This window comes from Podarcis raffonei, chromosome 3, assembly GCF_027172205.1.
Source record: "Podarcis raffonei isolate rPodRaf1 chromosome 3, rPodRaf1.pri, whole genome shotgun sequence".
NCBI lineage: Eukaryota > Metazoa > Chordata > Lepidosauria > Squamata > Lacertidae > Podarcis > Podarcis raffonei.
The window spans coordinates 10,584,074-10,612,003 of record NC_070604.1 but is presented as its reverse complement, the minus strand read 5'-3'; the positions used below and the strand labels follow the sequence as shown (position 1 = coordinate 10,612,003).

Here is a 27,930-nt window from a genome sequence, read left to right as displayed (position 1 = left end):
GCTGCACATCGTTTTGTTATACGTCCTCTGAAAGTTTAGTTGAGAAATATTTAGATAAGTAACGGGCACTTTTTGACCTTCAATTAGCACCAGTGTGAGGTTTGCCTCCCAGTTGCAAGTGGCCTTGAGATTTATACACTGTACTGCCACTGCTTTCCTTAAAAAATACACAAGAGGTAGGAGGAGCATCAGAGTTTTATTTCATCAAAGTGATACTATAGTAACATCCAGGTATAAAAGGCCAGGGGAGCAGTGTGTACTTGGCATACAATAAAAACTACATAATGAAGCTGCCCACACTTCTGTGAGGAGGGAATTTCAGAGTTTAGGGTCTCCAACAGAGAAGGCCCTCTCTTGGACTGCTATGCACCCCAGACCTGGGCGGTAGAACTCCCAAGAAGGCCATTTGAGGTGTTAAGAGAGGGATGGACGCAGTCAGATATTTGGGGTCTAAATTATTTAGGGCTTTAAGCACAAATGTGAGCACCCTGAATTGGACCTGGAAGCAAATTGTCAAGCAATGTGACTATTTTAAAACTAGAGTTAGATGAATTCCAAACACAACCTCAACCAGTAAAATTAATAGCATTACTTTACTTTGGTATCTTTCAAACTAGGTGTATTGCTTAAATGGAGTTTTTAGTGACATACTTATTGCATTTTGTATTGGCACAAGAAAAATCTGCAATTTAGATGGAAATGAATCCATGAACCAAGAGTGCTGGAGACAGTAAGCATATACTTAAGATACACACACCGTAAACCAAGGCATATTTATTCAGAGGTACTATTATTTTATTATTATATATATTTATATTGTGCTTTTCCCCAGACGGGGACTCAAACTGGCTTTTCCATTTTCCATTTCCTGGGATTTACCAGGACTGCAGCTATCACTATGGACAAAGGTGGAATAGAGTAGATGATTATTTAACAAAATTGTTATATCACTTGATTATATGAAAACCTTTTAAGAGAAGTTTGCAAAAGTACAAAACATTGAAGTTATTTAAGAACGTTTAAAATATTATTGAAATCAACATTTGATAAGAGATGATACCACATTAGATCTTTCCTCCCATCCCAACATGTTCATATCACATTATAAGTAGGCCTACAAGCTGGAAACAGTTTGATTCACCATAAAGGATCTAGGAGATTAAACTATTATATTTAATTTCTAAGAATGAAACACATTTTATTTTTAGATGCTACATCTTCAAGAGCATCAACTTAGAAAAGCCATTCCTCCTGTGTGAGAAAAGGGAGAATGCAATTGGCAAAGACAACGTTAAGCATCAATTTTTAGAAACAGGTCTATTAAAATGGTTAATATGTTGCCTGATTTAACCAGGGAACTTTTTTTAGCTGATTAATATTTAGCCAATTCATCATTGCAACCAAAGATATGGGGTGGAAAATAGCACCGTTGGAAATTTTTCATAAAATTTAACACAATGAGAACACACTCTAGAAGTCAAATTTGGCTAGTGTAATGGATACAATACTAGTCAACTCAAAAACAAAGTTGTAGAACTTTTTCAGGCCAAATCTATATTTATGCTCACAGCTCTTCAGGGTTTGGAATGTTAATTTTCAGTGCTGCATTTAAAAATATATATAAATGTATGACAAGTGAACACTTTCATATTGTTATATCTTAATTTTCATTACTGGGGCTTTCAAATCTTAATACAGAATGTAAATTTAACAAGATTAACAGAAGTCTACAGGGGGGGGAAAATCCAAAAAGTCATACATTTCTGGTTGCAGTCTAAACAGATATTACAGATTTCTAGGAGAGTAATCAATCAACTCAAAACAGCCAAGCAGCTTTACATAAGCATGTTTTTCATGAAGATTCTGACCACAACTTAATAATTTGCATGTATGAATGGTTGCCATTTTGATTTTAACAGTTCTAATGGGACATGTTGAGTATGCAAATGTAATACCATTTATAGATCTTTAAAATCTGGAGGAGGGCTGCAAATATAGCTGACCAAGATTAATTCTCAACCAGATGGTGAATGTGTGACCAAACACCTGCTGTTTTTCTGGGCACAGGAAGAAACTAGAATGAGGAGAAAGGTTCTAGCTTGGGAAGCTAGCATATCGCAAAGTAGTATGTATACAATAATTAAAAAATGGTAGTGGGATGCATTATTTCACCTTGTAAGCTCCTGCCTGCATTCTTCAGTGCTTTGGTGCAGAAATAACTTGGCTATCTCAATGTCAATTAAAATGCATTTTACTAGGACTATTGTAAAATGTATACTATGCTACATTGGAGGACAGTGACTGGCTCCTTTGTGAGCGGACTTAAGTTTGCTTGATAAAAACCCAGTTTACCATGCGTACTGCATGACAAAGAATCAATGGTACTCCTTGCTGCGAAGACGTGACATCTTACAATTATTCAAATATTCCTCAGGCGTTAATATAGCTGAAAGCAGCAACTTCACAATAATATCCGGGTCCTTTGTGGATGGCGTTGGTCAGAGGACCCAGAAAAAGAAACTACGTGCGACCTTTACCTTTAACCAGTTCGCAGCAGCAGCAGCAACTAAGTTGAAGACACCATTTTTACGAGCTGCGAAATAGCTAGATTAGAAAGAGATACGAGAACTATCCCTAGCGAGAGAACAAAAAGGCGGCCAGAGGCGGAAACCAACGGATAAAAAGCCATTTTCGCCCAAGACCCGCGCATGCGCAACATGCCCGTCTCCGACTAGGCCCGATTGATTGTTTCGCGCCCGCGCATGCGCACGACCACTCCTCAGGCAGGCCCCGGCGCCATGGCCTCCCCGGCCCGGCCCCAACACGCGCGGATTATTCTCCTCATGTTATAGTATAACGCGCCCTTTCCCCACCCTCCGTCCGTCTTTTCAACGGTTCAGCCGGAACGGTGAAAAAAACCCACCACTTTCTCGGCCTGACAGGAATAGGCACAGGCCGCTCACCCCTCTCCTACCTCAGAAAGAAAGCGAGCCTCTCACGCATTTGCGGTCGTCACCACGAACGTAATGTGAGGAAAAGGAACCCCCCTCCTTCAGAAAATAAAAAAAAGACCCTCCACAAACGAAGCTGCGTAAGCGTCTCCCCCACAACGCTTGTATTAGACCGCTAATCCGCCTAGCGCATGCGCCGTCCGGTCAGCGGAGAACTGTTGTGCGCATGCGCTCCCCCAGCGCGAGAAGCTACGCACTTTAAACTGCTCCGCCCCCCTCCGCGCCTATCGCGAGATGATAAAAGGTTCCCCCCCCTCCCGCACTCTGGCTTCCTCGTTCTTTGAAAGGGTAGGGGACCACGTGGCTCTGATCACGTGTTCGGCTGTTGCCTTTTGTCTCCGCGGTTCAGGTTTCTTGGTTCATTCGCATTCAGAATAGGGCTTTGTGACGCTGTGGCTGGTTCTAATATTACATTTCCTTAAATTATCAAGAGGGTGTCCTTTAACCCGACCTTTATATGTGCTTAAGCGGAACTGAAGACCTGCTGTTTTCAGTTTCCCCCAGGATTTCAGCTGTAAACAGGACTCTGAAAGGAAATTGTTGTTTAATTATTATTAATAATTAAATTATTGTATTAATAATTTCAATTCTATACCGCACTTCGTTTGATGATTACAAGGCGGTTTACAATATAAAAGAAAAATACATACTATCGTAACAAGCAAAATAACCCACCACCACACAGATAGGTTGTTTAAATAGGCTTGGGAAAATCAGAGAAAGAGAATTGTAGAGTTGGAAGGGTGTGATAGTAATTTTATGGTCTTAGATATATGGCAAAGTTCATAACCTGGAACCATTTTGATTCCTAAACTGAGCAAATGTTTCTCTGCATGGTCAAAATGGAAAAGCCTCCCCATTGTCTCTTCCTTCACAAATCCTGTCTTAATCTGTGTTTGAATAAGGGTGGGGGCCTTATCATTACAAAAGACTGCCCAGGCTCCCCAAGAAATCCAATCAAGTAACCTGCCAGACAGGAAATAAACAAAGCGACAGGAGAAAACAACATGCAAATGTTCTGTTTTAGACCGCCTTATCTGAGGGGTGGTCTTAGGTTACACCCCTTCTGTGATGAATGCATAATGTTTCTGGGGGTGGTCTTGATCTACAGGATGGGAATTTCAAAAGTCTTTATAAGCCCTTGCACAGCATTTTTGGGGGTCCTCTTCCTCTCCTGCGTGTGAGGGGAGCACCATGTTGCAACAGATCAACAAAGATCAAGCTTACTAGCTGCTTTGCTTCTCAATATTCTCTGGTTGGCCTCTGTTATTTTCTCCTACCAATAGGGAACCTATGTAAGGACTCTATATGGGCTCTTGGATACCCCATAAGGGAAAAGGGCATATTTTTATTTACAACAAGGGACAACAAGGGTCATCTAGTCCAACCGCCTGCAATGCAGGAATCTTTTTGCCCAATGGACCCTGAGATTAAGAGGCTAGTGCAGGGGTCAGCAACCTTTTTCAGCCGTGGTCCCTCAGACCATGTGGTGGTCCGGACTATATTTTGGAAAAAAATAAAATGAACGAATTCCTATGCCCCACAAATAACCCAAAGATGCATTTTAAACAAAAGCATGCATGCTACTCATGTAAAAACAGCAGGCAGGCTCCACAAATAACCCAGAGATGCATTTTAAATAAAACGACACATTCTATTCATGTAAAAACATGCTGATTCCCGGACGGTCTGTGGTCCAGATTGAGAAGGTACTTGGGCAGCATCCGGCCCCCAGGCCTTAGTTTGCCTACCCCTGGTCTAGTGCTCGACTGACTGAGCTATCTCATGTAATTATTATTATTTTTTGAAGTGGAATTTTTTGCCGGGCACCTAAAGGTATGTGATTGAGGCACCAGACAAGCCTCCCTAAGGAGAGCATTGCACAATATTTATGGGGAGTGAGTCCCACCCAGGTCAGCAGAACTTTTTTCCAGAGCGCACGTGGTTAAGTTTACTACATTCGCGGTGCTATTTAGGATTAAAGTAACAGTGATGTCTTTTGAACACAGGGCTGGAGGAAAAGACTTCCTCTCCCCAGGGTAGTTTGCCTGGTGCTTTTATTATACACCTTTATGCGCCAGGCAAAAACCTTCCTTTTTAGGGATGTTTTTAATGTTTGGTGATTTATTGTATTTTTAATATTTTGCTGGAAGCTGCCCAGAGTGGCTGACGAAACCTAGCCAGATTGGCGGGGTATAAATAATAATAATAATAATAATAATAATAATAATAAGGCCTTTGGTTTACCGGATTGACAGCCAACATCCTATACCCTTTTAAAATGTGGCTCTTTTTTGGGGCGGGGGGTGTTGTTATTGGGTCATTGTTCTTATTGTGATTTCCCCCCCCCAATTTTTTTATTGATTTTCCAAAAAAAGTTAAACAAACAAACAAACATAAATCTCAACATGGTTCTTATTTTGATATAATAATAATAATAATAATAATAATAATAATATTAATAATATTAATAATAATAATAATTTATTATTTATACCCCGCCCATCTGGCTGGGCTTCCCCAGCCACTCTGGGCAACTTCCAAAAAAATATTAAAATACTGTAATACATCAAACATTAAAAGCTTCCCTAAATTTAATTTAATAATTAAATTAAATTAAATTCCTTAATTTAATATTTTGTAATCTTTTCTGTGAACTACCCTGAGTCCTCTGGGTATAGGGTGGTATATAGATTCAAAAACTCAAACCAACTAAGGATGATGGCGCTGTAGTCCCGCCACAGTTTGAGGAAACATAGCACGGTCCTCTCTACATCTTTCTTATATCTGTGTCAGCCACCACAGAGGGGGCGTGGCTTCCGCTCGATGGGCGGAGCCAGCCACTCGCCCTCCCGCCCCCTTAGCGACGAAGGCGAGGGGGAGGTGGGTGACGCGGCCGCTCCTGATTGGCGGAGCGTGTTGCATTAACTTTTCCTTGGTGCTCGCGGATCGGAGGAAGCGGTTGGTCTTGGAACTCCGCGAGCAGGCAGCTGGGCGCTCGCGCATCGCAGCATCTCTCCCCGGACGCACTGCGCAGCATTCTAGTCCTCAGTGAGGTCTTGTTCCCAAACTGCGCTGCAGGTAGGAGCTCAGAGTCTGCTGCGGGGCTGGGCAGGGGCTAAGGGCGCTCCGGTTATGGAGGGACCTTTTCGGGAGTCCTCCTGCCTGCTTAGAAAGCCAGCATTTCGGGATGGGGGTGAAGAGTAGCCTAGGACCCTTCTCCTAAAATTAAGGTTTTCTCTTGTTTCCACATAATAACGGCGACGTTTTCGATATTATTACTATGAGCCCCGTTGCCCTTTGAAAATCACGCACAAGTTAGACCAAGGCATATAAAGCTGATGGGATAGCTCAGTGGGTAGAGCGTGAGATCTCAGGATGTCGTGGGTTCGTGCCCCATGTTGGGCAAAATAATAATAATAATAATTAATCATTTGTTATTTATACCCTGCCCATCTGGCTGGGTTTCCCCAGCCACTCTGGGCGGCTTCCAACAAAAGATTAAAAATACATTAAAACATCAGTCATTAATAATAATAATAATAATAATAATTTATTATTTATATGCCGCCCATCTGGCTGGGTTTCCCCAGCCACTCTGGGCGGCTTCCAACAAAACACTAAAATACAATAACCTATTAAACATTAAAAACTTCCCTAAGCAGGCCTGCCTTCAGTTGTCTCATAAAAGTCAGATAGTTGTTAATAATAATAATAATAATTAATAATAATAATAATTAATAATAATTAATACCTCACCCCACCCATCTGGCTGGGTTTCTCCAGCCACTCAGGGCAGCTTTCAACAAAATAATAAAATTACAACAAAACATCAAACATTAAAAACTTCCGTAAACAGGGCTGCCTTCTAAAAGTCAGAGAGTTGTTTATTTCCTCGACATCTGATGGGAGGGCGTTCCACAGGGCGGGCGCCACTACCGAGAAGGCCCTCTGCCTGGTTCCCTGTAGCTTCACTTCTCGCAGGGAGGGAACCGCCAGAAGGCCCTCGGAGCTGGACCTCCGTGTCCGGGTTGAACGATGGGGGTGGAGATGCTCCTTCAGGTCTACTGGCAAAAGGTTTCCTGTACTGCAGGGGGTTGGGCTAGATGACCCTTGGGTCCCTTCCTTCCAACTGTGCAGATTCTCGTGGGGATTGGATGGTAATAAGGAGAGGATTGGGTGGCTGGTGTAGAAGCATCCTTGTGCCTTTTACCTCTCTGGGAAGGAAGCGGGGGGGGGGGGGAGTAGGTGGTGGATAAATAAGGGTTTTGCCTAGCATGCTTGTCTTTTTTAAAAGGAGCCCATTCTCTTTATTTTCTGCGTGGTGATTGCAGCAGGTCCGTGACATGACTGGTTGGGTGTTTGACTGGTCGAATGGCGGTCTAGTACTTTTAAAAGCACAAAATGGCACGTGGACTGAGAAGATTCTCCTCTTCTTTTCTCTGTAATCTTTAAACTTCTAATAAATATCATTTTAAAAAAGAGAAAGAAAAAAAAAGGGAGAAGATACTATTCAATTAGTCTGGAATTTATATTTTAGTAGCATTTATACATTTCTACCACACACTGAGAGGATACTATTCAATTAGTCTGGAATTTATTTATTTTTTTAGTAGCATTTATACATTTATACTACACACTTTAGCCAGAAAAATTCAGCGAGCAACTTGCAGATCAATAAAAAATAACATCCACGCTTAGGTTAATTACCAAAAAAACAACCTTTTTGGTGTGAAATAGTGACATGAACTTTAAGTACAGTGGTACCTCTAGTTATGAACTTAATTCGTTCCAGAGGTCCGTTCTTAACCTGAAAGTGTTCTTAACGATAGGAGTGCTTTCACTAATTTTTATGTACCTTGCTTGTGGTTGTATTTGTGGCCTGTATTTTTCTTAACTTGCAGACTCACAGTGTATTTTCGGCCCTTTATTTTATGATTCCTGCATCTAGAATTAACAGGTGCTTGATGTTTGCATGTGTGTACGTTACTATACTCATTAAAACTTGCCTCCGTAATTGAATTTTCTTATTCTGCCCCTGCCTGGTCCATTAGCATTCTTGTGAACATGTGGTACAGTTCTGGCATGTCACTAATTTTTGAAACACATTGCTTTTCAATGATATAGATATATAGAGTAACTTGCAACAGAATTTCAAAAAAACCACACAATTATTATTATTAATTAAATTACTATACCACCCTTCATCCGAGGATCAAGGGGTGGTTTGCAGTATAGAAGCACAAAAATACATAACATGGTAAGAAATGAAAAGAATAGCCTTACATACACAGTTTAAAAGCCTATAGATTGTTTAATATGGCATCATAGATGCAAAACGCAGAATGCCAAAATGGTAGCGGCATAAATATCAACATTTAGATTCACAAGGCCTAGCAGAATAAATGAGCTTATATTAGTTGCCTCAAGCTGAAGGCCGTTAATGGAGGCAAGTGGAAAAGTTTTGCTTGGGTAGCTCTCCAGATGTTGTTTTTCATCTACAGTAATTATTATTATTTTTTGAAGTGGAATTCTTTGCCTGGCACCTAAAGGTATGTGATGGAGGCACCAGACAAGCCTCCGTAAGGAGAGCATTGCACAATATTTACCAGGAGTGAGTCCCGCACAGGTCAGCAGAACTTTTTTCCAGAGCGCACGTGGTTAAGTTTACTACGTTCGCGGTGCTATTTAGGATTAAAGTAACAGCAATGTCTTTTGAACACAGGGCTGGAGGAAAAGACGTCCTCTCCCTATGGAAGTTCACCTGGCGCCTTTTTAGGGATGTTCACCTGACGTTCCTTTTTAGGGATGTTTTTAATGTTTGGTGATTTATTGTATTTTTAATATTTTGTTGGAAGCCGCCCAGAGTGGCTGGCAAAACCTAGCCAGATGGGCGGGGTATAAATAATAATAATAACAATAATAATAAGGCCTTTGGTTGACCGGATTGACAGCCGACATCCTCTACACTTTTTAAATGTGGCTCTTGTTTTGGGGGGTGTTGTTATTGGTTCATTGTTCTTCTTTTGATTTTTTGTTCAATTTTAGGAGGCCGTTAATGGAGGCAAGTGGAAAAGTTTTGCTTGGGTAGCTCTCCAGATGTTGTTTTTTTTAAAAAAAAATTTTTTTATTGAATGATTTTATGTTACAAAAAACAATACAGCCATACTACCACTAAATATAATTAAGAAATAAAAATTACATACATCAATATTTAGTTTGTTATTTGTTATTTAACGTCTTATTTCCTCAAAAACATTCCATACAAAAACACACATATGTGCAGACATCCACACCCGCACACCCGCACACAAAATGATAATAATGAAAGTAAATTTTCCCCCTTTTATCTTCCAAAATCCTTTCTTCAACTTTGACTTCCTGTCAAGTACCTTTGCATACATTTTATCTTACAATCGAATGTGCACAAAACAATAAACCTTTCTATATGAATTTTCCAATACATTCTGAAAACATAATAAACCCTTAATTGTTGTCCACCTCCTTTTAGTTCCTTAATCACTCGAATGCTAGCACGGAGTCAAAACTATTACTGTATTTTTGAACATATCTTCTATAACCATCCCATTTTCCCGCAAATTTTTGCTTTGAGTTTCCTCTGAGTTTACTAGTCAGTTGAGCCGTCTCCACCAATTCCTGTAATTTGATTTGCCAATGTGTTATTTTTGGAGCCTCATGATCTTTCCATCCCTTGGCCACAAGTATACAAGCTGCTGCGGTTGCATACAAGAATACCTCTCTTAGATTTTTTGGGGATCTCTTTATCTAAAACACTTAATAGAAATGCCTCCTTTTTTTAGTAAAAGTTATCCCCAGCTATCCAGATGTTTTAGACTAGAACTACCATCATCACCAGTCAGCATGGCTGGGGGTCAAGGATGACGGGAGTTGCAGTCCAACGACATCTAGAGGACACCAGGCTGGGGGAAGGCTGATCTAGAAATTTGTGGGTGCTCTTGTGTGGGTGCTCCTAGTCCTGGGGGCGGGGAACCTCCTTGTGAAGGTAGTCCTCTTTTCTCCATCGGGTCCTCAAAACTATCCAGGTCACTGGCGCTGCCTTGTACCCTGTTTGGCCTGTCTGGAATGTGTCCTTGAATTCTGATAATACTTGTTTGAATGGCTACAGAGCAGTGTGTGACTCTGTCTCTAGAATCTAACCTACTCTACAAAAGTCAAACTTATGTGTTTGGCTTGTTACCTACAAGCATGTGGCCTTCAGAAGATGGCCTGGAAAAAGTTATCTGTCGTTACCCATCTCTTTCTCAGGTCATCTTGAGGGGTGGAGTGATTCAAGCCCTCTTTGAGCAGTATTTGAATTAGCCAGCCACGTTTTGTACCTGGCCAATGGCCACTTGTGGGACGCGGGTGGCGCTGTGGGTTAAACCACAGAGCCTAGGGCTTGCCGATCGGAAGGTCGGCGGTTCGAATCCCGCGACGGGGTGAGCTCCCGTTGCTTGGTCCCTGCTCCTGCCAACCTAGCAGTTCGAAATCACGTCAAAGTTCAAGTAGATAAATAGGTACGGCTCCAGTGGGAAGGTAAACGGTGTTTCCGTCTGCTGCTCTGGTTCGCCAGAAGCGGCTTAGTCATGCTGGCCACATGACCCGGAAGCTGTACGCTGGCTCCCTCGGCCAATAAAGCAGGATGAGCGCCGCAACCCCAGGGTCGTCCGTGACTGGACCTAATGGTCAGGGGTCCCTTTACCTTTACCTTACTGGCCACTTGTGACCAAGTGAAGATGCCCTGGTGTCAGGATGGTGCCTGACGTTCTCCACCATCTGAAGGTGCATACCTGGGGATCCTTTGATCTGGAGTGTTTTCATTTTTTTTTAATAACATTTTTATTAGGGTTTTTACATTACAAAATAGAAAAAGAAAAAAGAAAAAATACAAAATAAAAATAGTTAAAAACAATCAATCTTTTCATCACATTATTTCTCATTTACTTGTTTCCCGGACCTCCTCATACCTCCCTTTTTTGTATTCCAATTCAATTTATTAGCTCAGCAGTTTCCCTCTTTATTCTACCCTAATCTTTAATCTTAAATTATTATAATCTTGAATTTTAACTTATAAAAAAAACCATTTTTTCATATTCTTTTATACCATTACAGCTAGAAACCACATAATTTCAATCCAACATCATTCTAACATTCATTAATTTTGCAATATCTCTGTAGATAGTCTTTAAATTGCTTCCAATCTTCTTCCACCGACTCTTCTCCCTGGTCTCGGATTCTGCCAGTCATTTCCGCCAATTCCATGTAGTCCATCACCTTCATCTGCCATTCTTCCAGAGTGGGTATATCTTGTGGCTTCCAATACTTTGCAATAAGTATTCTTGCTGCTGTTGTAGTGTACATAAAGAAAGTTCTATCCTTCTTTAACACCGATTGGCCGACTATGCTCAGGAGAAAGGCCTCTGGTTTCTTCAAGAAGGTATATTTAAATACCTTTTTCAATTCATTATATATCGTCTCCCAGAAAGCCTTAATCCTTGGGCACGTCCACCAAAGGTGAAAAAATGTACTTTCAGTTTCTTTACATTTCCAACATTTATTTTCGGGCAAGTGATAGATTTTTACAAGCTTGACTGGGGTAATGTACCACCTGTATATCATTTTCATAATATTCTCTCAGGGCATTGCATGCCGTAAACTTCATACCTGTGGTCCATAACTTTTCCCAGTCAGCAAACATAATATTGTGTCCAACATCTTGTGCCCATTTAATCATAACAGATTTCACCGTTTCATCCTGAGTATTCCATTTCAACAGCAAGTTATACATCCTTGACAAAATCTTAGTTTTGGGTTCTAACAGTTCTGTTTCTAATTTTGATTTTTCCACCTGGAAGCCAATTTTCTTATCCAAATTATATGCCTCCATAATCTGATAATAGTGAAGCCAATCTCGCACTTTGTTCTTTAGTTTCTCAAAACTCTGCAGTTTTAGTCTATCTCCATCTTGTTCCAAAATTTCACAATATTTCGGCCATTTAACCTCCATATTGAGCTTTTTCTGAGCTTTCGCTTCCATCAGTGACAGCCACCTTGGGGTTTTGATCTGGAGTGTTTTCAAACACTAATACTCCATCCTGTAGAATTCTATCAGTTATATTTTATCCTCACAATCAGAATGAATTTCAGGAACCAAAATGCCATTTCTGTGCAGCCTAAGCAAAAGCAGCCGACAATGTTATAGTTAATTGTTGTCGCTTGTCTTTGCTATACAGTTGTGCTCACAGTTGTGAAGAATGTCCATACGTTATGAATGGTCCGTGTCACCATTAAGAAGAAGAGGGAAGAGTAGGCCAGTACAGTCATACCTCGGGTTACAGATGCTTCGGGTTTGCACGTTTTCAGGTTGCGCACCACACCGAACCCAGAAGTACCGGAACAGGTTACTTCCGGGTTTCGGTCCTCGCGCATGCGCAGAAGCACTAAATTGCGCTTTGCGCATGTGCAGAAGCGCTGAATCACAACCTGCGTGCGCGTATATGTGACACTGTGGGTTGCGAACGTGCCTCCCGCACGGATCACGTTCGCAACCCGAGCGTCCACTGTATATACAGTGGTACCTCAGGTTAAGTACTTAATTCGTTCCGGAGGTCCGTTCTTAACCTGAAACTGTTCTTAACCTGAAGCACCACTTTAGCTAATGGTGCCTCCTGCTGCCGGAGCCCGATTTCTGTTCTTACCCTGAAGCAAAGTTCTTAACCTGAAGCACTATTTCTAGGTTAGCGGAGTGTGTAACCTGAAGCGTATGTAACCTGAAGCGTATGTAACCTGAGGTACCACTGTATTTGGATGGCCCCTGGAAGAAATGACTTTTCTTCTTTAAGTTCTCAAAGCTCTTGAGCTAGATTGTCATCTGGACTATCCAGATGTTTAACTGATAATCCATCACAGTCAGTCCATCATTTGAAAAATAAGACTTTAGAGCTGTCTTGCGCCAAAATGGCAACTAGACCTTCCATTTTGGCCACCGTAACCTTGGATTAAGGAGCCATTTGGCGCCTCGCTTATATATCTGAGTTTCTTAACACTGCTCTTAAGTCCCCTTTATGGTCTCGGAGACGCTGCAAGAAAGCTTTACCTGCCATGCCACGAAGGTAACACCACAAACCCCAGGCCATGAAGGAGAAGTCCAAACTGGAGCTTCCTCCTGTGCCACCATTGCCCCAGATCTGGAAGGGGCAGTGCTGGGGTGGAAAGGAGTGGCAATGTGGGCGTTTGCCACATGACTTGGGTCTTCTTCTCTTTTTTATAATTTTTATTCATTTTACAAACATTTATATTGTCATACATTTTACAAATTTCCATCTCTTATACAATATTTTGGACTTCCATCAGCTCCTCTGATGATCTCCCGTCTTTACGATTTCTCCTGCATTTCTTAAATTTATATTACCTTTACACATCATAACCAATACCAACCTTTTCATTCAATAAGGCAATAATTCAAATTATTCCCCTTACAAAACTTCCTGCAAACCTACGAATGTAATCGAATCATCACAATTACTTTTCATCTAGTCCGTAAATTTACGCCAATCTTCTGTAAATCTCTGGTCCCGCTGGTTTCAATTTCTTCCCGTTAGTTTGTCAAGTTCTGCATAGTCCATCAATTTCATCCTCCAATCTTCTTTCGTCGGTAATTCTTCTTGCTTCCATTTTTGTGCCACTAAAATTCTTGCTGCCATCATTGCATACAAAAACAACTTATAATCATTTCTATTTATATCAGTTCCTACAATGCCTAATAAAAATGCTTCTGGTTTTTTAATAAATGTATATTTCAACATTTTCTTCATCTCATTATATATCATTTCCCATAAGTTTTTAACCTATTTGCATTCCCACCACATATGATAAAATGTTCCTTCTTTTTCTTTACATTTCCAACATTTGTTGTTTACCTTATACATTTTTGCGAGTTTAATGGGTGTGATATACCATCTATAAAACATTTTCATCACATTTTCTTTTAAGGCATTGCATGCAACATGACTTGGGTCTTCTGACATTTACCTGGGAAGATTTGCACCAGGAGCAGGCTGAGGTGCCTTTTGACACAGCTCTGAAAACCCAACTTGGGCAGTATTTGCATAGGCAAAACACCCACTTCGTTTTGAACAGAATATGTTTACGATGCCACAATTATAGTCTCATGCCAGCCTGATGCTATTATGCCACCCACTTTCCTTACTGCCGTGGCACTTACTTAAAAATCATTTGGTTAATATCCCTTCCAGTGTGTTTTTTCCATTCGTTTGGCTCTCATTCCCTTGTTTATAGCCCTTTATATTTCTCCCTCGGTTGCTAGTAAGCTACTTAGCATTAAGTGTTATGGTTTTTCTAAGGGAGCATAAAAAATGCATTTGGGGACCGATTTCTCTTTCCTCACCCCTTTGCGTACAGGAGGCCCTGTGTCTTGTAGTTAGTTGAAAACTGGGACGCTTCCCAGAAACTTTGGAATCATTTAGTAAATAATCACTTTTAAAACATTAACAGCAGCATGAATTAAGGAGGACTTGGTGAAGTCATATTTAACTTGCGTTTTCTATACACTTGAAAAACCAATAGTTTTTGTTACTAAGTTTACCAATCTATGTTTAAAACGCTGCCTCGAACCACTTACATTGTTTAGGCTGCAGTCTCCACAGAGGAATGAAAAATGGAACTTATCGTTCATCAAGATGACTTTGGGGCTTACGATATAATTTGGGAAAGTGTGTTGAAGTTGCAGCTGCTGTAGAAGTTGCACAAAGTTCTTGTAGGTACTGTTATGTTTGGTCTAGTTCATTTGTGGGTTTGGGCGTTAATCTTATCTAGTGCAGTATTGGCGGAGAGGATTATGATTCAATGTGGAAATACGAGTTTTCTGTGTCTCCTGAAATGGTGGTTTTCAAACTTTTTCCTAGCCTCAGTGAAACCTTTCTACAGTGCTGCTCTAATGAGGAACCCCTGAATATAGAGTCACAGAGGAGAGAGGTATATATATATGTGTGTGTGTGTGTTTTATTTGAAGGTGATGATGAAGATTGTTGTTATTATTATTTATTTCATTTCTATACTACTTAAAAATGTAAAGGACCCCTGACCGTTAGGTCCAGTCGTGGATGACTCTGTGGTTGCGATGCTCATCTCGCTTTACTGGCCGAGGGAGCCGACATTTGTCCGCAGACAGTTTTTCCGGGTCTTGTGGCCAGCATGACTAAGCCGCTTCTGGCGAAACCAGAGCAGCACACGGAAACGCCGTTTACCTTCCCGCTGGAGTGGTACCTATTTATCTACTTGCACTTGACATGCTTTTGAACTGCTAGGTTGGCAGGAGCAGGGACCGAGCAACGGGAGCTCACCCCGTCGCAGAGATTTGAACCTCCGACCTTCCGACCGGCAAGCCCAAGGCTCAGTGCTTTAGACCACAGCGCCACCCGCGTCCCTTCCCTATACCACTTTACTATTAAAGAAAAAAGTGGTTTCTGCTTCATCTGCTGCCCTCATCTCTTGCTTTTTAACATTCTTAATAAAACTTCACATAATTTGGCTCTTGGGATCTGTTGTGTGCTTATTCCAAACTAGGATTCTGGTAATATCCCATGTGCCTGCCCTGCATAGGTAAAAGCGGGGGATTTCATATGGGAAAGAGTAGCCTGTGCAGAACGCCTAGGTGAGGAAGGTAGCTGGATGCTAGTCCTGTTGTTCCTGATCAATCAAGATGGATTTGGCTGAGAAGAGCAGGGTGCATTGGTTGAAAGGAATAGCGTGGCCTCCCAGAATTCACCCCACTTGGGGGTCATAGGGGTTAATAGGCGGTGTGGGGCAGCATCACCAAATCGCTTGGGTCACAACCAGCCTACCTTATAAGACAGTTGTGCAAGCGAGGCCATATCCTCTCCCTTTTACTGGGCTGCTGGTGATGCCTCTGTCATCTTCCAGCTACGGTAGCAGAGGCACAGGAGTAGGGGAGCAGTGGTGTTACAACTTAGCCCTCAAATATTCCAACCATGGGACAGCAGGGCACATAGTTCCCGGATCTGCAAATGCTAGAAGTGTACAGTGCTTACAATTCCAGGTACAGTGGTACCTCGGGTTAAGTAGGTACTTAATTCGTTCCAGAGGTCCGTTCTTAACCTGAAACTGTTCTTAACCTGAAGCACTACTTTAGCTAATGGGGCCTCCTGCTGCCGCCACACTGCCGGAGCACGATTTCTGTTCTCATCCTGAAGCAAAGTTCTTAACCTGAAGCACTATTTCTGGGTTAGCGGAGTCTGTAACCTGAAGTGTATGTAACCTGAAGCATATGTAACCCGAGGTACCACTGTACAGTGGTACCTCAGGTTACAGACGCTTCAGGTTACAGACTCCGTTAACCCAGAAATAGTACCTCGGGTTAAGAACTTTGCTTCAGGAGGAGAACAGAAATCGTGTGGCGGCAGCAGGAGGCCCCATTGGCTAAAGTGGTGCTTCGGGTTAAGAACAGTTTCAGGTTAAGAACAGCCCTCCGGAACGAATTAAGTACTTAACCTGAGGTACCACTGTACGACTTTTGGGTTCCTGAAATGCACTCCGTTTGTGCGGATAAAATATAATGGAGAAAGGAAAAAAAGGAGAGAGGAAAAAGAAAAGTTTTGGGGGGAAGGAAGTAGACTTGGAAGGAGGAAGAGCGGGAAAGAGATCTGGGAAAAAGCAAAACCCAAAGATGCCGGACAGAGAAGGAAGTGGTGGGAACGGCTCTAATTTTGTTGGGGTCATAACTCCAGTTTTACAGGGAACGGAGGGTAGGAGAGAGAGAGGTACCTGAGTGCCACACAGGTGAGTGCCAGGCATCACCTGTGCTCAGGTGAAGATTGGGGCTTAAGCTAGCCACTTTGTAAATGCCAAGCGTGCACAGGTATGGAGAATTAAAGGAATCGTGCTATAATAATAATAATAATAATAATAATAATAATAATAATAATAAAATATATAAAATTTTTTTATTTGTATCCCGCCCTCCCCAGCCAAAGCCGGGCTCAGCGCGGCTAACAGTAAAATAATACAACATTCTAAAATCATTTCATTCTAAAATCAGTTCAAATCAAATTAATGGCAACCATTGGGTTAGAGTTCTGTGAGGATTGCCAAAAGAGGGGGTCAGGCTGTGCCCTGGCCAAAGGCCTGGTGGAACAGCTCTGTCTTGCAGGCCCTGCTTAAAGATGTCAAGTCCCGCAGGGCCCAAGTCTCTTGTGGCAGAGCGTTCCACCAGATCGGGGCCACGGCCGAAAAGCCCTGGCTTTTGTTGAGGCCAGCCTAAACTCCCTGTGGCCCGGGACCTCTAAGATGTTTTTGTTTGAAGACCATAAGGTCCTCCGTGGGACATACCAGGAGAGGCAGTCCCGTAGGTACGAGGGTCCTAGGTTGTGTAGGGCTTTAAAGGTTAAAACTAGGTGACAGCCCCTTTAAAAGAAGGGGCACCTGAAACCTGTCTTGTTAAGAGTCACCAATATGATTGAAACCATGTCTCCTGGCAAATTTCAGTGCAAGTTTCCTTTCTAGGCAGGTTGACCTGTTTGGGTTTTGACACGCTGTTGTTTGCTTCCGCGGTCTGGTCCCGCAGACCTGCCCTACCAGTGATAATAGCTGAAATCATTTTGGTGGGCTGTAATTTGTAGCTTCTCTGCTGCTGTTCCCATGCACGCTGAAAGCATGGGAGAGCGGTGAATAGCAACTAGTGATAGAGCACAATCATTATACCATCAAAGTCGGTGCGTAGGTGGGGAGACCATGTACGCTTTTATCTTCCAGAGAGAAAACGCATTCCGGGGGAAAAAGCCTCTTAAACTCTCCCACGTATTATTATGTATCTGCCCAGACATACAAGAAAAAACAAAATGCCTTCAACTGCTCATGGGTCAACATAGGTTGCGCCCTATGCGTTATAGAATGTACACCTATATTGTCAACTAAACCATTTCGTTAAATGCACCTTTGTAGCTTTAATTTCCATGTCACTCAGTTATGTGTCAAGAATGCTTAGTGGCATTCTTACATTCTTCGGAGTATTGCTGGCTTGTAAAATTGTGCATTGCTGTGAAGGTCACAAGGTGAAATAGTGAGGAATTTTTTATATGTATAATTTTTTATTAGTTTTTTTAACATCATTTTCAACAGTAATTAAACATACTTTTACATCTTATTCAAATTTTTGACTTCCAGCAATCCTGTCTGAAAATTTTCCAATCTAATCTCTCAGTATGCATTTCTTATCTTCCCTATTACATTTCAAACACAAAACCAATATCTCTATCTTTTTCTACTTTGTAACAATTCGTATATTTCTCCATACAAAACTTCTTGTAGTCCTACTAGCGTAATTTGTTGATTACAGTTGCTCTTCAAATAATTCATATACTTCTTCCAATCTTCTGTAAATCTCTGGTCCCGCAGGTTTCGAATCCTTCCTGTCATTTTGTCCAATTCTGCATAGTCCATTAATTTCATCTGCCATTCTTCTTTCGTCGGAATTTCTTCTTGTTTCCATTTCTGGGCTAACAATACTTGAAATGGTGAGGAATCTTAATTCATCTACTGTCTTAATTTCAGGTTGCAATGTCTCGCAGCATCGGCTGTCCACGATCCAGTGTGATTAAGCTCAGTTTCCTGGCTTTGCTGCTATTTGTAACGAGTTTCCCTTCGTGCTTAAACGACAGAGTTGCAGTGAGTATCTTTAATAACTGAATCTTGAAAAAGTACAGGGAAAGTTAACTAATCAGAATTCATTTGTGCCGGCAAGGTGGATTTACCTGTTTGTATTCTTTTGGGGTTTTAACTCTCTGTCTCTGTCTGTCTGTCTACCACAGGAGAAAATCCTGTGTTTTCAATGCAAATATTTAATCAGCCATTTAACTGAGTGCTTAAAAGGCATTCATTCTAGCTGGCTGTATACAGTCCTAAGATGGGCGGGGTATAAATAATAATTTATTTATTCATTTATTTATTTCCGAAGGAATTTGCTCTCACAGAAAAAGTTGGTGATTCGAAGGAAGAGGACAGTCAAGAGGGAGTGGTGGAGGAAAACGATTTTGATTCCGAAGACTTGGAAGTATTCTACCCGACGAATCAATGGCAAACTGTCCGGCCAGGTAATTTAAAGTTGGCAAAGATTTTTTTAAAATGTAATTTCTGCTACTCAAGAGAAACTGCAATGAAACAGTTAGAGGTTGCATTCTACTTCATCCTGCACCAAAAAATGCCAATAATTTTTCAGTTTAATCCCAATTCTGTCAGGAGACCTATCTAATAGCCTCTTTTGGATTCTCGTTATTCATAGGGAATATATTTCCTCCCCAAAATCAACAGCATAATTGCATTTAATTTTACTCACATATATCTACTTAAACAGCCCGGTGACAGAGGGAAATAGTTGAACTAAATATGAAATAATTTAGTGAATGTTCAGAAGGGTACTGTTAACTAATGTGTTGTTACCTGCTCTCCTGTCTCTGAGCAGGGAGAGCCTTCAGGAAATCGGTGCATTTCTTGGGTTAGATTAATTCCGGGTGCAGGTCACTGGAGGGATATGGGTGGCGTTGTGGTATAAACCACTGAGCCTCTTAGGCTTGCCAATTGGAAGGTTGGTGGTTTGAATCCCCGTGACGGAGTGAGCTCCCGATGCTCTGTCCCAGCTCCTGCTAACCTAGCAATTCAAAAGCACGCCAGTGCAAATAGATAAATAGGTACCGCTGCGGCGGGAAGGTAAACAGCGTTTCCATGTGCTCTGGTTTCTGTCCCGTTGCACCAAAAGCAGTTTAGTCCTGCTGGCCACATGACCCGGAAAGCTGTCTGTGGACAAACGTTGGCTCCCTCGGCCTGAAAGCGAGATGAGTGCTGCAACCCCATAGTCGCCTTTGACTGGACTTAACCGTCCAGGGGTCCTTTACCTTTACCTTACATGTCACTGTAGGCAGACATTGCCTTCTGTGAAATAAAGTTTATTTACATGCATACATAGGCCGTACATAAGATGGAAGGCTCGCAGCAGTAACTCTCCCCCATTAGGTTTCTAATGGGACCACCAAAACCATCACTTTGGATTCTGCACAGAGAGCAAGTCAGGCCGTTGTGTCTCTTTTCAGACCCAAATGCAAACACATGCCTTCCTTGCCTCACTTTCCAGAAGGTTCTCCAGCTAATTAGTTCCTATGGCAGCACACAGTCCCAAGCTTACATAACAAAGCAGATACAGTGGTACCTTGAGTTAAGTACTTAATTCGTTCCGGAGGTCCATACTTAACCTGAAACTGTTCTTAACCTGAAGCACCACTTTAGCTAATGGGAACTCCTGCTGCTGCCGCTCGATTTCTGTTCTCGTTAGCGGAGTCTGTAACCTGAAGCGTATGTAACCCGAGGTACCACTGTACTTATCAGACCTGGCTAGGTCTAGTTCAGGGGTCAGCAAACTCACCGGTGTCTCCAGCACCAATCGTGTGGCGAGCTGGAGGGCAGAGGAGCGTGCCCCCATACGCGTGCGCACACGCTATTCCCGGTGCACTTCCGGGTCGGAGGAGCACCAGAAATAGCTTGTGCGCATGTGCATGGGGCTCTTACGACCCGGATGTGCACCGGAAATAATGCGCATGCGCACAAGATATATCCGGTGCTCCTCTGACCAAGAAGTGGGCAACCGCGCCGGTACGAGCGAGCGGTGGCAGCAGGCAGCGGGGGTCGCCGTGGGACGGATAAATGAGTCCCTCGGGCCTTATCCAGCCTGCGGGCCTTAGTCTGGGGACGCCTGGTCTAGTTGCTTAGCAGTGAAACTGTATTGACCATTTAAGAAGTCCTCCCACCCCTCAAAAAGATAAAAAAATAAAGAAGCTCAAAGGAGAGGTTGTCATTGAAATTCTACTCAGTATTGATCCAGAGTAGATTCCAATGTATAGTCAGCAGAGTAACAACTTAAACACGTTGCAGAGTTTCCCCCCCAAAATAGACCAGAGGCATTTCATCCACAGAGCTTTACTGCTGAAGGCAAATGAGCATAATGGTCACAAATCCAATACATTCAGGATTTGGCACTGTCCATAAGAAATCCAGTTGCAGCAGACTTAACTTAAACGTACAAACTTATAATGGGACGCGGGCGGCGTTGTGGGTTAAACCACAGAGCCTAGGGCTTGCCGATCAAAAGGTCGGCAGTTCGAATCCCCGCGACAGAGTGAGTTCCCATTGCTCGGTCCCTGCTCCTGCCCACCTAGCAGTTCGAAAGCACGTCAAAGTGCAAGTAGATAAATAGGTGCCGCTCTAGCAGGAAGGTAAATTGTGTTTCCGTGCGCTGTTCTGGTTCGCCAGAAGCGGCTTAGTCATGCTGGCCACATGACCCGGAAGCTGTACGCCGGCTCCCTAGGCCTGTAAAGCGAGATGAGCGCCGCAACCCCAGAGTTGGCCATGACTGGACCTAATGGTCAGGGGTCCCTTTACCTTTACCTTACAAACTTATAATAAGTTTAGATCTTAACGCTATGTACGGAACATCAAACCAGAATGAAAAGAGATAGAAAGAAAGTGAAACCCAGGCTCCTTCTGGCCTCACTATTACAGTCAGCCTGACCTGGACAGAAAGAGATAATAGAAGCAGTTTAAACCAGCTGTACTCAGCTTCTTTGAAGGAATAACCCAAACATCAGTAACCTTCTGCATGTTTCCCTCACACAAAGAAGCTTTCAGAACCCTCTTGAATTAAGTAGATGTGACCCCAAGTTTCACTGACTTTGACTTCCGTCATGTTTCATGATTTCGCTGCCTTTTGCTGTATAAGTTTGATAGAAAATGTTGGTCTTGAAATGAAACACTGAGGAGAAGAAATGTGTGCTAATTTATATATCTATATTATTATTATTTGCAGGTCAGGCTGTTCCTGCTGGCTTACATGTGCAATTAAATCTTCAGACAGGAGAAAAATTAGCCAAGCTTCCAGATAACGAAAATAAGAAAAGTGACATGAAAGACCCTCAGAAAAGTAAAGGGTAAGGTAGCTTCAGACAACTCTTCTTTTTCTAAGCAGAAAGCAGATGAACTTCTGTTTTCCTTGCCGTCCTTTGAGGACGGTTTGGGATTTCCATAGAGTAAGGTGGGCAACCTGTGACACATTGTGGTTTGTGAGGCCTCCAGCCTCGTTTTTCGCAGTTCCCTGATGCCTCCTAAAGCTGCTCCATTCTTCCATTCTGTCAGTGGAATGGATTGTTGGTGTGTGAGCCCCAACTCTTTGGGTTCCTTTCTCCCCCATTTCAGCAGAGTTAAGTCTTCCTGCGTCTTCACAACAGCAGCAGCAGTCTAGCCCTCTCTTGGTGAAATCCCGTGACAGGAGTAGTAGTAGTAGTAGTAATAATAATAATAATAATAATAATAATAATAATAATAATAATAATTTATTATTTATACCCCACCCATCTGGCTGGGCTTCCCCAGCCACTCTGGGCGGCTTCCAAAAAAATATTAAAATACTGTAATACATCAAACATTAAAAGCTTCCCTAAACAGGGCTGCCTTCAGATGTCTTCTAAAAGTCTGGTACAGTGGTACCTCGCAAGACGAATGCCTCGCAAGGCGGAAAACTCGCAAGAAGAAAGAGTTTTCCGTTTTTCGAGGTGCTTCGCCAGGCGAATTTCCCTATGGGCTTGCTTCGCAAGAAGAAAGCCCATAGGGAAATCTCCGGGGACCTCTTAAAATGCTGGCGGTCGGGAGCAAAGACTTTCGCCCACCGCCGGCCTTCAGAAGAGGTCCTGGACCTCTTCTGAAGGCCGGCGGGGGACAAAAGTCTTTGCTCCCGACCGCCTGCCTTCCCGGGATAGCGGAGAAGCGCAGCACGTTTCTCCGCTATCCCGACGGCTTTTGAAGGCAGGCGGGGGGGAGCAAAGACTTTCGCCCACCAACGGCCTTCAGAAGAGGTCCTGGACCTCTTCTGAAGGCCGGCGGGGGGCAAAAGTCTTTGCTCCCCCCCGCCTGCCTTCCCGGGACAGCGGAGACTTCTCCGCTGTCCCGGGGCGATCTTAAAATGCTGGCTGGCGGCAGCGAAGCCTTCGCTGCCAATCCCCAGCATTTTAAAAGCCCCCGGGACAGCGGAGACTTCTCCGCTGTCCCGGGGCGATCTTAAAATGCTGGCGGGCGGCAGCGAAGCATTCGCTGCCGCCCGCCAGCATTTTAAAATCGCCCCGGGACAGCGGAGGCTTCGCTGCCGCCCGCCAGCATTTTAAAATCGCCCCGGGACAGCGGAGAAGTCTCCACTGTCCCGGGGGCTTTTAAAATGCTGGCGGTCGGCAGCAAAGCCCTCCTGTCCCCGGAGCTTGCGGGGCGGGAGGTGGGGAGAAGGGCTTTTCTTCCCACCGCCAGCCTTCAGAACAGCCTTCTGAAGGCTGGCGGTGGGAAGAAAAGCCCTTGTCCCCCCCCCCCCCCCAGCCTTCAGAAGAGGTCGGAGGACAGACTGTCCCCGGACCTGGTCTGAAGGCGGTTTCCATAGGAACACATTGATTGATTTTCAATGCATTCCTATGGGAAACCGTGCTTCGCAAGACAAAAAACTCGCAAGAAGAAAAAACTCGCGGAACGAATTAATTTCGTCTTGCGAGGCTTGCGAGGTACCACTGTAGTTGCTGTTTTCTTTGACATCTGGTGGGAGGGTGTCCCACAGGGAGGGCGCTACTACCGAGAAGTTCCTCTGCCTGGTTCCCTGTAACTTGGCTTCTCGCAGTGAGGGAACCGCCAGAAGGCCCTCGGTGCTGGACCTCAGTGTCTGGGTAGAACGATGGGGGTGGAGATGCTCCTTCAGGTATACTGGACCGAGGCCGTTTAGGGCTTTAAAGGTCAGCACCAACACTTTGAATTGTGCTCGGAAACGTACTGGGAGCCAATGTAGGTCTTTCAAGACCGGTGTTATGTGGTCTCGGTGGCCGCTCCCAGTCACCAGTCTGGCTGCCACGTTCTGGATTAGTTGTAGTTTCCGGGTCACCTTCAAAGGTAGCCCCACGTAGAGCGCATTGCAGTAGTCCAAGCGGGAGATAACCAGAGCATGCACCACTCTGGCAAGGCAGGGTCTCAACCTGCATACCAGATGGTGGCGTCTACCTCCTCCCGAATCTGAGCCACTTTATCTGCAAAAAACTTTGCAAAATCATTACAGGAGATCATGTAACCATCTCACCCATCCAGTTTTTCTCTAAAGTATTTATTATTCCCATTACAAGTCACACAGTGCTACTGGTCTACGTATAAAATGAGAAAACTATGTACTGTGGTACCTTGGTTTAAGAACAGCTTAGTTTGTGAACAACTTGGATTAAGAATGCTGCAAACCCGGAAGTAGATGTTTTGGTTTGTGAACTTTGCCTTGGAAGCAGAACATGTTTCGCTTCCCGTTGAGTGTGTTCCATTTGTAAATTGAGTCCCACGCTGCTATGGGAAAGGACGCCTTGGTATAATAATAATAATAATAATAATAATAATAATAATAATAATGTTGCTGTTGTTTAGTCGTTTAGTCGTGTCCGACTCTTCGTGACCCCATGGACCAGAGCACGCCAGGCACTTCGGTCCTCCACTGCCTCCTGCAGTTAGATCAAACTCATGCTGGTAGCTTCAAGAACACTGTCCAACCATCTCATCCTCTATCTTCCCCTTCTCCTTGTGCCCTCCATCTTTCCCAACATCAGGGTCTTTTCCAGGGAGTCTTCTCTTCTCATGAGGTGGCCAAAGTATTGGAGCCTCAGCTTCACGATTTGTCCTTCCAGTGAGCACTCAGGGCTGATTTCCTTAAGAATGGATACGTTTGATCTTCTTGCAGTCCATGGGACTCTCAAGAGTCTCCTCCAGCACCATAATTCAAAAGCATCAATTCTTGGGCGATCAGCCTTCTTTATGGTCCAGCTCTCACTTCCATACATCACTACTGGGAAAAGTATAGCTTTTACTATACGGACCTTTGTTGGCAATAATAATAATAATACCAATAATAATAATAATAATTTTTATTTATACCCTGCCCTCCCCAGCCAAGACCAGGCTCAGGGCGGCTAACACCAGGTATAAAACAATTGATTAAAATACAACTTAAAAACAAGATTAAAATACAACATTAAAATGCAACCTCATTTCAGTAGAAACTCAAATCAAAAACTTTTTGGGGATGAAAACATCAAATCTTTACCAAGGCCAACTATCCAGACTGGTCCATCACAGAAGGAGAAAGGGAAAAGGATAGAGGGGAAGGGGATCAAGTTGATTAAGAATGCTTTGGTTTAAGAACGGACTTCCGGAACGGATTAAGTTCGTAAACCAAGGTACCACTGTACAGATCTCTACTCCCTTCAGCTATCCGGCCAGAGAGACAGGCTCACAGACTTTCACATGTTCTGGCAGCCACACGGGGTGTCTCACGCTCAACTTCATCTGCTAAGCAGATGTTTTAGGTGTGTCTCAAGGATGGGCTCCAAGGGCGCGGTTCAAGGCTCGTTTCAAGTTTATTATGGCAATATATCAACATGGATAAGGGGCCAATTTTGGGCAACTCTTCCTCTCCTCCTGTGCTCTCCCCTCCAGTTCACCGCAGAGTATCCCTCCGCCCTCGGAAGCAACTTTTGATGAGAGTGGAGGGGGAACCATCGAAAATGGCCCCCCTCTCCATTCTGCTGGCGGATACCTTGTGGAGGGACAGCACTCGGACGCTACCCCATGTGATAGGAGAGGGAGGTTCGCCATGAGTTGATGATGTATCAAATGCAGTTTTTGAATTGAGGGAAATCGAATCATCTCCTCGCAAGCCAGACCCATAGATAGGAGATAGTGGATGCTTGGGTTGCGAACGTGATCCGTGCAGGATGCATGTTCGCAACCCGCAGCGGCACGTCTCTGCACGCGCGGGTTGCGATTCGGCATGTCTGTGCATGCACAATGCACGATTTAGTGCTTCTGCGCATGCGCGACCTTCGGAAGCTGGAAATAACCCGTTGTGGTACTTCCGAGTTTCGGCAGCCCGCAACCCAAAAAAAACGCAACCTGAAGCGTCTGTAACCCAAGGTAGTAAAGGTAAAGGGACCCCTGACCATTAGGTCCAGTTGTGGCCGACACTGGGGTTGCGGCGCTCATCTCGCTTTACTGGCCGAGGGAGCCAGCGTACAGCTTCCGGGTCATGTGGCCAGCATGACTAAGCCGCTTCTGGCGAGCCAGAGCAGCGCATGGAAACGCCGTTTACCTTCCCGCCGGAGTGGTACCTATTTATCTACTTGTACTTTGACATGCTTTCGAACTGCTAGGTTGGCAGGAGCAGGGACCAAGCAATGGGAGCTCACCCCGTTGCGGGGATTCGAACCGCCGACCTTCTGATCGGCAAGTCCTAGGCTCTGTGGTTTAACCCACAGCGCCACCCGCGTCCCGTAACCCGAGGTATGACTGTACAATTTGTTAAGAAACTGTACAAACAGAGGCATTAGGACATAAACTAGGAAAGCAAGTCAGTACTGTGGAGTCTGCTACAGGATGTTTAGAACGCCTGTCCTTTGTTGGGTTGCCAGTTTTCATGAGCCGGTGGGGGCTGTGGTGGCATTCGGGCTTAGCAAATATCGTGGGACTGATCAGTAGAGACGAGACAACATTGTCAACTTCATATAAACAACTGGCAGAAGAGAGAGATTTCAAGAACTGCAGGGGGAAATCTGAAGATGGAATTAGCAATTCATCAGCGCTCAGCCCTTTCCTCTTGAAAACTCACTCTTTTAAATCTTGTTCTTTCTAAGTTTCAGCCGAAATGGTTGACTGTCAACAGGCCTCGCCGTTTGAAGTGATCTCTCCCCCCCTCCCCTTCCACCAAGGGAAATATGAGAAATGTGCATCTATACATCTGACAAAGGGAAATTTATTACAGAAAAGCTTGGGCTCATTGATATTACAAACAAGCCAGATGGTGGTGTTCGTGTGTCGCCTTAGTCTTAATCGTATAATTACCACGAGGGAAGTCGGGTTCGCTTGTGATAATCTAGGATGACAAACAGGCTTCTCTGCTGCTCCCCTCCCTTCTGCTTTGAAGATGTGCTTCTGTATTTTGGGATGCATTGAGAATTTTTGCATACGCCTTCTAGATTGATATGTCTTTGGGTTGGGACCTGAATAGGGGGAAGCGCTATCCTTCATTTGAGAAGCTGTTTCTCGGGGGGAATTGCCTTTACAGTTCTGAAATTAGCAATGTATCAGGGCACATGTATAGTTCAGAAATATCAGTCCTCATTGTAGCATCTCTCCGGGGTCACAGAGTGGGAACCTTTTCCCAGTTGCTGGAGCTTGGGTCTGGCTCCTGCTGCTTGCAGAATGGCTTCTCTGCCACTGAACTACCGTATTTTTCCATGTATAACATGCCTCCTCCTTTTTCGGACTCAAAATTGAAAAAATGGGGGGAAATTGCCCAGAGTTGTTGAGCTGTTTTGGGAGGAGATTGCCCAAAGTTGCTGAGCTGTTTTTTGGAGGGATTTCCCACAACTGCAGAGCGATTTTTTTGGGGTTGATTGCCCGGACTTGTTGTGATTTTTTGCGGGGGCTTACTGAAAATTGGGACGCGGGTGGCGCTGTGGGTTAAACCACAGAGCCTAGGACTTGCCTATCAGAAGGTTGGCGGTTCAAATCCCCGCGACGGGGTAAGCTACATTGCTTGGTCCCTGCTCCTGCCAACCTAGCAGTTCGAAAGCACGTCAAAGTGCAAGTAGATAAATAGGTACCGCTCCAGCGGGAAGGTAAACGGCATTTCCGTGCGCTGCTCTGGTTCGCCAGAAGCGGCTTTGTCATGCTGGCCACACGACCCAGAAGCTGTACACCGGCTCCCTCGGCCAATAAAGCGAGATGAGCACCGCAACTCCAGAGTCGGCCATGACTGGACCTA

At 43.8% G+C, this 27,930-nt stretch overlaps 2 protein-coding genes across 4 annotated transcripts in view; one reads left to right on the top strand and one right to left on the bottom strand.

Annotated features, from left to right (window-relative positions):
- Window positions 1–3,173, bottom strand: part of MATR3 (matrin 3) — a 31,956-nt gene extending 28,783 nt beyond the window's left edge. For both annotated transcript variants that reach the window (XM_053380498.1, XM_053380499.1), the window contains exon 1: window positions 2,975–3,173. The gene's annotated coding sequence lies outside the window, so the exon portion shown is untranslated. The remainder of the gene's footprint in view (window positions 1–2,974) is intronic.
- Window positions 3,174–5,903: 2,730 nt separating this feature from the next.
- Window positions 5,904–27,930, top strand: part of SIL1 (SIL1 nucleotide exchange factor) — a 70,862-nt gene continuing 48,835 nt past the window's right edge. The window contains exons 1-5 of one of the 2 annotated variants that reach the window (XM_053380504.1): window positions 5,905–6,092; window positions 14,957–15,026; window positions 18,621–18,734; window positions 19,024–19,159; window positions 21,919–22,039. In XM_053380504.1, the coding sequence (XP_053236479.1) occupies window positions 18,627–18,734; window positions 19,024–19,159; window positions 21,919–22,039 (365 nt within the window). In that variant the 5' untranslated portion in view covers window positions 5,905–6,092; window positions 14,957–15,026; window positions 18,621–18,626. Of the gene's footprint in view, window positions 6,093–14,956; window positions 15,027–18,620; window positions 18,735–19,023; window positions 19,160–21,918; window positions 22,040–27,930 lie in introns of both variants that reach the window. The other variant, XM_053380505.1, reaches the window with a different exon arrangement.